Below are 11583 nucleotides of genomic sequence, written 5' to 3' on the forward strand. Positions count from 1 at the left end.
ACAGAAGAAAAACTAACTTGGCATTTATCCAGAGGGATGCACCACAAAGAGCAGTGAGACAATGCACACTCGACGTCCTAACTGACACTCAATATTCCAAAATTCAAAAGCCATTAGCGAGCATCGTCTCTCGCAACCGGTCTTTTGCATGACTCACTCGCTACGAAACACGGGCACTGGGGAAAACACAGACGCATAATCTGACAGACAGTGAGAAAGTTGTAAAAACAACTAATTCCACACAAAAAATTTGCAAGTACAGTGCATTGGGAAAGTATTCAGACCGCTTGACTTCATCCACATTTTGTTAAGTTACAGCCTTATTCTAAAATTGATTAAATATGATACCTTTTTTAATCAAATATAAAACACAATAGCCCATAATGAATTGTCTAGGGACAATTCCTTCGACGTCATGGCTTGGTTTTTGCTCTGACATACACTGTCAACTGAGGGACTTTAGACAGGTGCGTGCCTTTCCAAATCATGTCCAATCAATTGAATTTAGCACAGGTGGACTCCAATCAAGTTGTAGAAACATCAAGGATGCTCAAGAAATGTATTAAAAATAAAAAACTGAAATACCTTATTTACATAAGTTTTCAGACAGGCACACACCTGTCTAAGGTCCCTCAGTTGACAATGCACGTCAGAGTAAAAACCAAGCCAAGTGGTCAAAGGAATTGTCCATAGAGCTCAAATACAGGATTGTGACTGGATCTCAGACTGGATCTGGGGAATGGTACCAAAACATTCCTGCACCATTGAAGGTCCCCAAGAACACATGGAAGTTTGGAAACACCAAGTCTCTTCCTTGAGCTGGCTACCTGGCCAGACTGAGCAAATGGGGGAGAAGGGTCTTGGTCAGGGAGGTGACCAAAAACCCGATAGTCACTCTGACAGAGCTCCAGAAGTCTATGTAGATGGGAGAACCTTCCAGAAGGAAAACCATCTCTGCAGCACTCCACCAATCAGGCCTTTATGGTAGAGTGGCCACTAGAGTGGCCAGTAAAAGGCACATGAAAGCCCGCTTGGAGTTTGCCAAAAGGCACCCAAGGACTCTCAGACCATGAGAAACCAGATTCTCTGGTCTGATGAAACCAAGAATTAACTCTTGACGCCAAGCGGCACCATCCATATGGTGAAGCATGGTGGTGGCATCATCATGCTGTGGGGCTGTTTTTCAGCGGCAGGAACTGGGAGACTAGTCAGGATTGAGAGAAAGATGAACGGAGCAAGGTACAGAGAGATCCTTGATGAAAACCTGCTCAGAGTGCTCAGGTCGTCAGACTGGGGCAAAGGTTCACCTTCCAACAGGACAACAACCCTAAGCACACAGGCAACACAACAGGAGTGGCTTCGGGACAAATCTCTGAATATCCTTGAGTGGCCCAGCCAGAGCCCGGACTTGAAGCCAATCGAACATCTCTGGAGAGACCTGAAAATAGCTGTGCAGCAATGCTCCCCGTCCAACCTGACAGAGCTAGAGAGGATCTGCAGAGAAGAAGCTTGTAGCGTCATATCCAAGAGTCAAGGTTGTAATCGCTGCCAAAGGTGCTTCAACAAAGTACTGAGTAAAGAGTCTGAATACTTATGTAAATGTGATATTTTGTTTTTGCGTTGTCATTGGGGGTATTGTATGGGGGTATGGGGTATTGTGTGTAGATTGATGAGGGGGAAAAACGATTTAATACATTTTAGAATAAGTCTGTAACATTACAAAATGTGGAAAAAGTCAAGGGGTCTGGACTTTCTGAATAAACTATTTTGGTCGCCGGTGATTTCATCAGCTGATTGCTGTAGCCTGCTTGCTGCTAGCTAGCTTCACTGACAAACACAGGGATGTAATGTTAGCTAGCTAGCCAAGGTTGGGCACTGCACTGACAAAAAGTGTGTAGCTTATCACTTATTTACGACAGCAAGGCTTCACGACAGTCTGCGAACATTTTACTCAGATATGCGCCTAAATAGTTAGCTGTGCGACCTGGAAGTTTTAATAAGAAGAACCATTGCGCCTAGAATTTTGGGGAATTCTATCTTTAATACCTCAAATATTTTTAATTGTGCTACTATATTTCTTTGTGTGCACCTACAACTTAGACGCACACATGCTCCTTGTGAGAAAGGTAATAGAGCCCTGGATAGTTTGACAGCTTGTTGAAGAAGTTGTAGACATGTTCCCAGCAGTCAGTCCATACTTCAGCATGTCTCCAAAGCACCAATCGCTACTTTGTAATATTGGGTCAGCTAAAACAATGGTTCCCAACCAGGCGTACTATATCCCTTGGGGGTACCTGGCCTATCAACGGGGTGTACTTAAAAAGACTCATGAGATCATAGGTCTACTGGTAAAATGCACATGGAGTATTTCCTGGGGGACTCACGGCAGAGCAAAATTCACTTGGTGGTGCAGTAAACGAAAAAGGTTGGGAACCACTGAGTTAAAAGCACAGCAGTAGACTCGATAGGAGCAGAGCAGGCTGTTCGTGTCAGTCGCTTGCCTTTCTCTGCCATTTTTCCAACTTGACCTCTCTGCGCGCGGAACCCAATAGATAGCGGGATGAAATTCGACAACATACGGTGATCGCTACATAAATAGTCATATTAAACATTCATGAAAATACAAGTGTCTCACATGTTTCGAAAGCCTAGAATCTTGCTAATCTAACTGCGTTGTCAGATTTACTGCGAAAGAATACGATGCGATTATCTGGGGATAGAGCCCCATAAAAAAACAACTATTTCAACCAGCACAGGCGTAACAAAATCACAAACTGCAATAAACTGCAATAAAATAAATAGTTTACCTTTGACGATCTTCCTCTGTTTGCAATCCCAATGCTCCGTGTTACACAAAGAATGTTTTTTTGTTTGATAAAATCAATTTTTATAGCCTAACACAAAACATTTTTTGAACCGCTTGTGTCGTGAATTCCGTCTCATTCCATTTTCGACGACACATTCGAGGTAAATACCCACACAGAATGTGACTTTTCCAGTCATGTTTGTTTTCATTGCAATCAATGAACCGGAAGGAGCAACGCATGTTGCGCACAGCATTGTATTGGTGAAGCGCATATTCAGCTGTTTATATATCAATCAGTATGGAGACTAAGTCAGGAAAAACTAGATATACAGATGTACACACAATTATGGAAGAAATTGATGGAGGACGATTCATTTAGCGATTCCCAAACGGAGGAATAGTTTTTGAACGGAGAGGACATCGTTTTGGACTGGTAAGTTCTTCTCATGCTAATGCCGTTGTTTGAAATTAATAATATAAAATAGTATTTGTGAAATGAAATCGCCTATTTGAGGCTGTTGAGGGGAGAGCAGGCCCACAACAATGGCCAAAGTGAAATGGAGACAGTAGATACAGCTGGTCTGTCATAATATAATAGAGACAGTAGATCTAGCTGAAATGTCATAATATAAATGAGACAGTAGATCTAGCAGGTCTATAATAATATATTCAACCTGTTCCCTGTACTCTATATATATCTGTTTATTATATGTGAAACTATTCTAACTGAACATTTTCTTTCACAGTGACACTGACTCCGAATGGGAGCCCCCAGTGCCAAGGTGTCCATCCCCCACTGAAGCTGGTTCATCCAGCTCCTGCCACAAGTGGTGTTCATCTGCCCAAATGTATTTCTGCAGGCATGGATGTGCTATGGCACCTGGCATCAGCAGCATAATATTGTGTTTTCTCTCCATTTTTGGGGGGTGTGTATTAGAATACCATTTTGGTATTTTGTATATAGTTATTCCATTTAAAATGAATAACTTCACCAATTTGGCCACTTGGGTACATTTGGGCTACTTGTGTGGGACACCTGGGTGACTTCATGATAGATGTCATGCACACATTGCACACATTTTAGAAGTTATCATTCTGAAACTTTGCACAAGTAATGTTGCCCTCATGTTTTTCACTGAAAGTGTCGATCATCCTATCTGAATGTTTGCTTTATCTTGTTCATTTTAAAGATGATGATACAACAATAAAAATAAAATACGTGTTTTTTTTCATTGTATTATCTAAACCAGATCTATTGTGTTATATTCTCCTACATTCAATTCACATTTACATAAACTTCAGAGTGTTTTCTTTCAAATGGTACCAAGAATATGCATATCCTTGGTTCTGTGCCTGAGCTACAGGCAGTTAGATTTGGGTATGTCTTCAGGCAGAAATTGGAAAAAGTAGGTCTAAGAGGTTATTAATGACGTACGGAGCGCACTATAGCCGTGGCACATAATTGATCAATTCTACCCTGCTAGAGCTACCCCAGTCAACTGCAAGTGCTGTTATTGTGAAGTGGAAACATCTAGGAGCAACAGAGGCTCAGCCGCGAAGCGGTAGGCCACACAAGCACACAGAACGGGAGCACTGAGTGCTGAAGCGTGTAAAAATCGTCTGTCCTCGGTTGCAACGCTCACTACCAAGTTCCAAACTGCCTATGGAAGCAACGTCAGCACAAGAACTGTTTGTCGGGAGTTTCATGAAATGGGTTTCGATGGCCGAGCAGCCTAAGATCACCATGCACAATGCCAAGTGTCGGCTGGACTCTGAAGTAGTGGAAACACGTTCTCTGTAGTGATGAATCATAATTCACCATATGGCAGTCCAACGGACAAATCTGAGTTTGGCAGATGCCAGGATAACGCTACTTTCCCCAATCCATAGTGCCAACTGTAAAGTTTGGTGGAGAAGATATGGTCTGGGGATGTTTTTCATGGTTCAGGCTAGGCCCCTTTGTTCCAGTGAAGAAAATCTTTACGCTTCAGCATAAAGTGACATTCTAGACGATTCTGTGCTTCCAACTTTGTGGCAACCGTTTGGGGAAGGCCCTTTCTTGTTTCAGCATGACAATGCCCCAGTGCACAAAGCGAGGTCCATACAGAAATGTTATGTCAATATCGGTGTTGAAGAACTTGATTGACCTGCACAGAGCCCTGACCTCAACCCCAGCGAACACTTGGGATTAATTGGAACACTGACTCCGAGCCAGGCCTAATCGCCCAACATCAGTGCCTGACCTCACTAATGCTCTTGTAGCTGAATGGAAGAAAATCCTTGCAGCAATGTGCCAACATCTAGTCGAAAGCCTTCCCAGAAGAGTGGAGGCTGTTACAGAGGCAAAGGGGACCAACTCCATACAGGCTTCAAACAGACAGTGGCAAGTCAAATTCAAGGACTTTCAAGTACTTTTTCAAGCACTAATATTTATTTAATAACCATCCATTTGTAATAGTTCCTATTATGTAATTGTTTCTAGTCGCTAACAGACGGCAGTATTTTACCATAACTTCAAGGGGGGAAAACTGACTTACTATTCATCACTACCTTACAAGTTCTCCTCAATAATACGTTTCACTCTTTATTTACGACATACATGAGTGGTAAGTCAGGACTGATGATGTTGACTGATTTCCTTATATGACCTGTAACTCAGCCAAATCTTTGAAATTGTTGCATGTTGCGTTCATATTTTTGTTCTGTGTACATATTAAATTGTCTTTATACTGTATTTCACTCAATTTGTCATCCCTCTGGCTGTCACAACACAACTACATGAAAAACAATTCTGAAAGTGTAAACGGCCCTTAGTTTACTAAAATGTGGTATTCTATACCCAGTTGAAGAGAAAAAAAAACTGTGTGTTTGATAAGATTAAAGACTCTCAGGGAACCCTATTAAAATTTTAGAGGACCTCACATGGGTCCCGGACCCCAGTTTTGGAACCACTGTACAACTAACCTCTCTCCCTGCTTGTTTCAATGCTTCCTCTCTCTGTGTATCTCATTTGCCTCCATTGCAGCCTGACTCAACACTGTATGTCTCACTACTCTCTATAAAGAAAAGGTATTTTGATTATAGCTAACTTAATTTCAGTCATCATCCTTCTAGTCAGCTAGTTATAGCTAGTTACCTGGCTAAGAGCCAGAGCCCTTGAGCTACCTAGCTAGCTAGATATCTGACTGAAACATCAACACTCATTCTCCGAGAGTCGGGGGGGGGGTTGATTGGGGGAATGTCTGCTGACACCGCAGGAGTCAAGGGATGTTAAAAGAATTCCCACCGTCAACGGCGTCTTTGCTACTTGCCACTGTAGGTCTGGACTGAGGTAGCTCATTTCACCTCTCTGTCTATGTCGTGGGAAAAGTTTCCCATTGGACAGAGTGGGGGTTATCATGTTGGTGCTGCCAAAGTGTTTTATTCATGAAGGCTACACTGTCCTGCAAAATCATCCCTTTGTTCAGCTAACACGGCAAATCTGGAGGAACAGACGAACATAACAGCACACACAAATCATTCACGATTCCACTTGTTCGCAGAGGCTGGCGCAATTAGAACTCAGATCAAGAAGCCTTCTGAGCATTGATCAAACGCTGGGAATGCAATAAGTGGGTAAACAATAATTAACAAAATAAAACGGTGCGTAAACAGCGTTTAAGTGTGTTTACCCTCCACTACCTCCCTGGTTGGGTCTGGCAAAACCCATTCATAAACATCAATATCCTGCCAGGCAGGATTAAATCTACATTTGTAACAACAAAATGTGGAATAAATCAAAGGGTATGAATACTTTCTGAAGGCACTACCTTATGCTACTTTCCATGATGTGGACAGTATGTGTTACTACACTACACATGCTGACATTTTGAACATATCGAATTGGGGGGAATTACACATCCTTTTAACCTCAGATTGGCGATGTTAGTATAGAAGTTTATGGTCAACACAACGACAAGATCAGCTGCTAAAAACAGATACATTTCTTTGGTTTTGTACTGTTAATTTTGCCACACACACACTGGAGAACACAGCAATCATTTTATTCTCAAAATGGCACAGATAATTCTGGGCGGTCTCTCTAGAAAAGTCGCTGACCGCACACCAATACATGGATTTGAGAGTCAAACTAACACTCAAGTAACAGCCAACCCTTGTCAGCGTTAATATCCTATGCCAGGTCATGATTCGTTGAAGTCCAATTTTTTTTTAAAGTGGTTTGTTCCCATCTCCGTATTGGCAGCTCCCGAAATCGACATCCAACATTCCAAAATATAGATAGCAGCCTTCTACAAATCCTCATCTAACCAACCATATATAGATTATTCCAAGTTTCCGTGCTGTCTTGGTATAATGTTAGTTTAAACAGCACATACAACTAAGGTGACCACATTTAAAATACCCAAATACGGAACAAAGGGATGATTTTGCAGGACAGTGTAGCCTTCATGAATAAAACACTTTGGCAGCACCAACATGATAACCCCCTAAAAAACAAAAATGCAACCATCCAAAATGTAGCTGGTGGTCTTCTACAATTCATAAACCAATGAGATATATATATACACACACATATACATATATATATATATATATATATATGTATATATATAATTCCCAGATTGCCTGTGGTTTTTCAGTAATGTAACTTTGAACTTTGACTTCCCACCCCTCTTGTTCTATTGATTTCAACATTATATCGATATGTGTGATTTAGGGATGGGCAGTATACTGTATTTTATGATATACTGGTATTGATGCAGGGACCGGTTTGGGTTTTTACTTTACCTTCTATACCGGGATTGGAATGTTTGGTTTGTTAAATGTGATACGCCATGTGTAATGTAAATTTTTAGTTTACTTCGCTACTTGAGTCATCTCTCTCCGCGCCACTTTCCACACAGACCTAGCCACGCCCCCTGTCACTCAAGGAGCACATTTGATGTTCCTCAACCACGAGACACTTGCACTCAGTCTGCATGGGCAATGCAGCACATGCAACAATGTTGGTAACAACAGTGTTATTTTCACTTTGCTTCTTAATATAAAACCAGTAGCTTTCTATAATGACACTATTAGTTTGTGTTTCTTACATCAGCAAACAGCTAGTTAGTATTTTCTTAGCAAGTTGCCCTAAATCTTGTGAGACGCTAATTGTTAGCCGCTAATGCTAACAGCTAGCTAGCTAATCAATGTACTGAGTAAGAGCAAACATAGCTAGCTAGCTATTACAGCCTGATGATACCAGTGATGCTGTAGACCTAAATCAGCATGTTGTTTGTGCAACAGTATATGCTAAATCAATGAGGAATATGCAAAGCAAGATGTTAGCTACATGAAGTATCTAAGAAAAACCATGCAATGAAGCCAAAAGCTTATAAGGTCCCCTAGGAAACACTTTAGATCCTACCCTGTCACAATAACTCCTCCCTGGCATTTTAATTCGTTGTCATCTCAAACACTATTCTAACTACAGAATTAGAATAGTCATTCTACTTCCATGATTCCAACAGTTCTGCTGTAATTCAAAAGTCAAATTGCAATTGCAAAATTTGGTTAAAAATAAGTCCTAGATTATTTGCCCGTATCGTGCAGTCCTAGTGGAAATTATCTCAATTGAGCAGTGGTGTAAAGTACTTAAGTAAAAATACTTAAGTACTTACTTTTTTTGTTTGTATTTTGCAGCTCATTCGGTAGTTTTTACCTAATAATGTAAAATCCTGTATAAAATGTAAGTACCATTAATATTTAAATTCCTAAAACATACACTGAAAATGATACTGTTGCTGCTTCCTGACTTTTTGATTTATGGCCAAGTGTCAAAACACCAGTTTTAGATGTCCAAATTCATAATCAATATGCTGAAATAAGTTGTGATATTTTGAAGACCAAAACATAAATGTTACTCCCTATGAATGTTTCACACTAAATTACTACCTTCTAAACTGCACACGCACCATTATTTACCAAGTGTTATTGATTAGCTTGTTCTACTGAAGGGCCTAAAATTAACCAGCCAAATGCAGGTAGATTTTGGCAGTGGTGGGTAAAATGTCCCTTTCACCGGCCACGTTGGCGGATGTTCAGGGCACCATTTCACTCACATTTATGAACGAAAATAGTCAAGTATGACCCCACATTTAGAGTCAAATAAATGTTGCGGTAGCAGTTTTCAAAGTATTTCTGCCGTTTTGTTTCATAGCTGGTAAATTAATTGCACAAAGTCAAAGAACGATGTATCCTATATAGCCTATTCCAGCTCACGCTGCATGTGAAGATCTGAGAGAAAGTTTCATTTTTAGAAGCGCACAGGTATAAAAGTTGGTCTAATTACTTGAAAGGAAAGTCCACTGAAGTGAGACTTTGTCCTTGTGTTTCTCGGCTATTTACATTGTTTTGTTCACAAGCAAGATCATTTCTCTATGTTTGAGTTTCAACTGCTTGCAAAGAGAAGACAACGCAGATTCAATCTCACAGGCACAAACATGACGAGTCAGGTTACCGCAATAAAGGGGCAGGCAAACGTGTCTCATCTGTGATATTTTGGTTAAAAGACTCAGGTCACAAAAAATGCAATTAAACAATATACCACATTACTTCTTACTAGTAATACATGTATTGTTTTAGAAACATTACAAAGCATGCTCATCTTTTTTTGTTGGTGTAATTTGAGCAGGAAAAATATATATTTTGGCTGGTAAAAAATCTGAGTGACTTGTAGATTTTAAAATCTAAAAGTCTATTTGCCCTGTTCTACTGTAATCAATAGCGCATGCAAATGAATCACTCTCATTGATATTGTATTGAAATCATTCGCACTCTTCTAACACAGCATCTCCCAAACGTGATCCAGGGCCCACTACACAGCTGATTTAAATGACCAACTCTTCATCGAGATCTGATCATTTGAAATCAGCTGTGTAGTGCTAGGGGGGGGGTGCCCAGGACAAGTTTGGGAAGCTATGCTCTAACAGACAAACCTCAATGAACTTGGACACACTACATGTGTGTTGATAAATGACAACATGTTGTATGTAGCCATTTATCAATTTATATATGTGAGAAAATTATGGTCAATACGGAAAAGGAAACAGTTTTCACAGGATAATTTTAACCTTACACCAGTTTCTAAATAGCGACCACGGTTGCATTTCCTTTGAATGATAGTTTAACCCTCAAATTCATGAGGCCAGAGACTTACGGGAGGAGCGGCCGATTTTATTTCCTAGCCACAGTGGTCTGAAAATGACAGCTAAGTTATTGATCCGTTTCAAGCAATGGAATTTTGAGCTCGTTATGACTATAAACGTGATACTAACATCACCAATCGGAAGTAAAAATGTGTATTTCCTGTTCTTGTGTGTTGATAACGTCAGTCAAACGTAGTAACACTTCCTGTCCACCATAGGGACATTAGCGTAATATAATGAAATATGTCATAGTAACTCAACACATCTTTCTACCTACTTTAACCATGGAGAAAGGCTCATAAACACAATTTAACCAGGAGCTCTATATCAGAGCGTCAGACGCCAGGGTATGTGTAGCAGCCTGATCGTTCACCTCAGCTATGACAGACTATTGACTAGTTAGGTAGCTAGTTAACTACATCCAGCCGACTTAGAGAGCTAGCTAGTTGGCGCCTACCCAGTTTCGCGAGTGACGGTACTACTAGTAACTATCTAACATGAGTTAACTAGTATTATCGAAAGATGCAAGTTCGTTGGTTAGTACCTAGAGAACGAACGTTAGCTTCATAGTTAGCAAAGAGCGGGATTTATAGACCTAGCTATCTAGCTAACTAACGGTACTCAATTCACATTTACTCGACAGTAACGTTAGCGAGCTAAATAGCGTTTGGGTTTGTAATGGCTAACTAACGAGCCAGTGTCAGGCTGGGTTAACTAACTAGCTAGCCATCTAACGTTAGCCAACTGAATAAGGGAACAGGAGGAGTGCAGGACAAACTTGTACTGTACGCATTCAACGATGAGCTGTTCAAAATATGGTCAATAATCCCTTTTAACCATCAGAGTTTGACCATTGGTGTAAAATATAATCGAAAAACAATGCTATTCGATTTATTTACCGCAGAAACTGCCACCGCCATGAAGCACACCTTTCAGCACAGGGCGACGCCAATGAGGAATTCTTCTTCTAATGAAGTTTATTGGCTCCTAGCAACCAACTTCAAAGGTGCATTACCGCCACCTACTGGACTGTAGGAATCAGGTCCGGTTGCATCAGCTACACGTAAAGCGTCCTCATGTATTTATTTGTATTTCATTTTTAACATCTTTATTTAACAAGGCAAGTCAGTTAAAAAAACAATTCTTATTTACAATGACAGCCTATCAAAAGGCCTCCTTTTGGGATTGGGAATAAAAAAATATATATATTGGACAAAGATCACATTATTGTATTTATTTTTAATGACGACCTACCAAAATGTGATTAAAAATAAATTAAATAAAAATATAGGACAAACATCATGACAAGAGAGACAACACTACATAAAGAGAGACCGAAGGCAACAACACATCATGGCAACAACACAATATGGTAGCAGGACATAACTTGGTAAAAACATTATTGGGCACAGACAACAGCACAAAGGGCAAGAAGATAGAGAAAACAATACATCACGTGAAGCAGCCACAAGTGTCATTAAGACTGTCCATGATTGAGTCTTTGAATGAAGAGATGGAGATAAAACTGTCCAGTTTGAGTGTTTGTTGCGGCTCGTTCCAGTCTCTACCTGAAGCGAACTGAAAAGA

The 11583-nt window shown here is 40.4% G+C and overlaps 1 protein-coding gene across 1 annotated transcript in view; it reads right to left on the bottom strand.

Moving 5' to 3' along the window:
* The window catches only part of LOC139386918 (poly-U binding splicing factor a), an 87188-nt gene extending 76220 nt beyond the window's left edge, over nt 1-10968 (bottom strand). Inside the window, exon 1 of the mRNA XM_071132804.1 lies at nt 10896-10968. Coding sequence (XP_070988905.1) covers nt 10896-10916 — 21 coding nt within the window. The 5' untranslated portion in view covers nt 10917-10968. The remainder of the gene's footprint in view (nt 1-10895) is intronic.
* Between the last annotated feature and the right edge of the window lie 615 nt (nt 10969-11583).

This window comes from Oncorhynchus clarkii, chromosome 28, assembly GCF_045791955.1.
Source record: "Oncorhynchus clarkii lewisi isolate Uvic-CL-2024 chromosome 28, UVic_Ocla_1.0, whole genome shotgun sequence".
Classification (NCBI taxonomy): domain Eukaryota; kingdom Metazoa; phylum Chordata; class Actinopteri; order Salmoniformes; family Salmonidae; genus Oncorhynchus; species Oncorhynchus clarkii.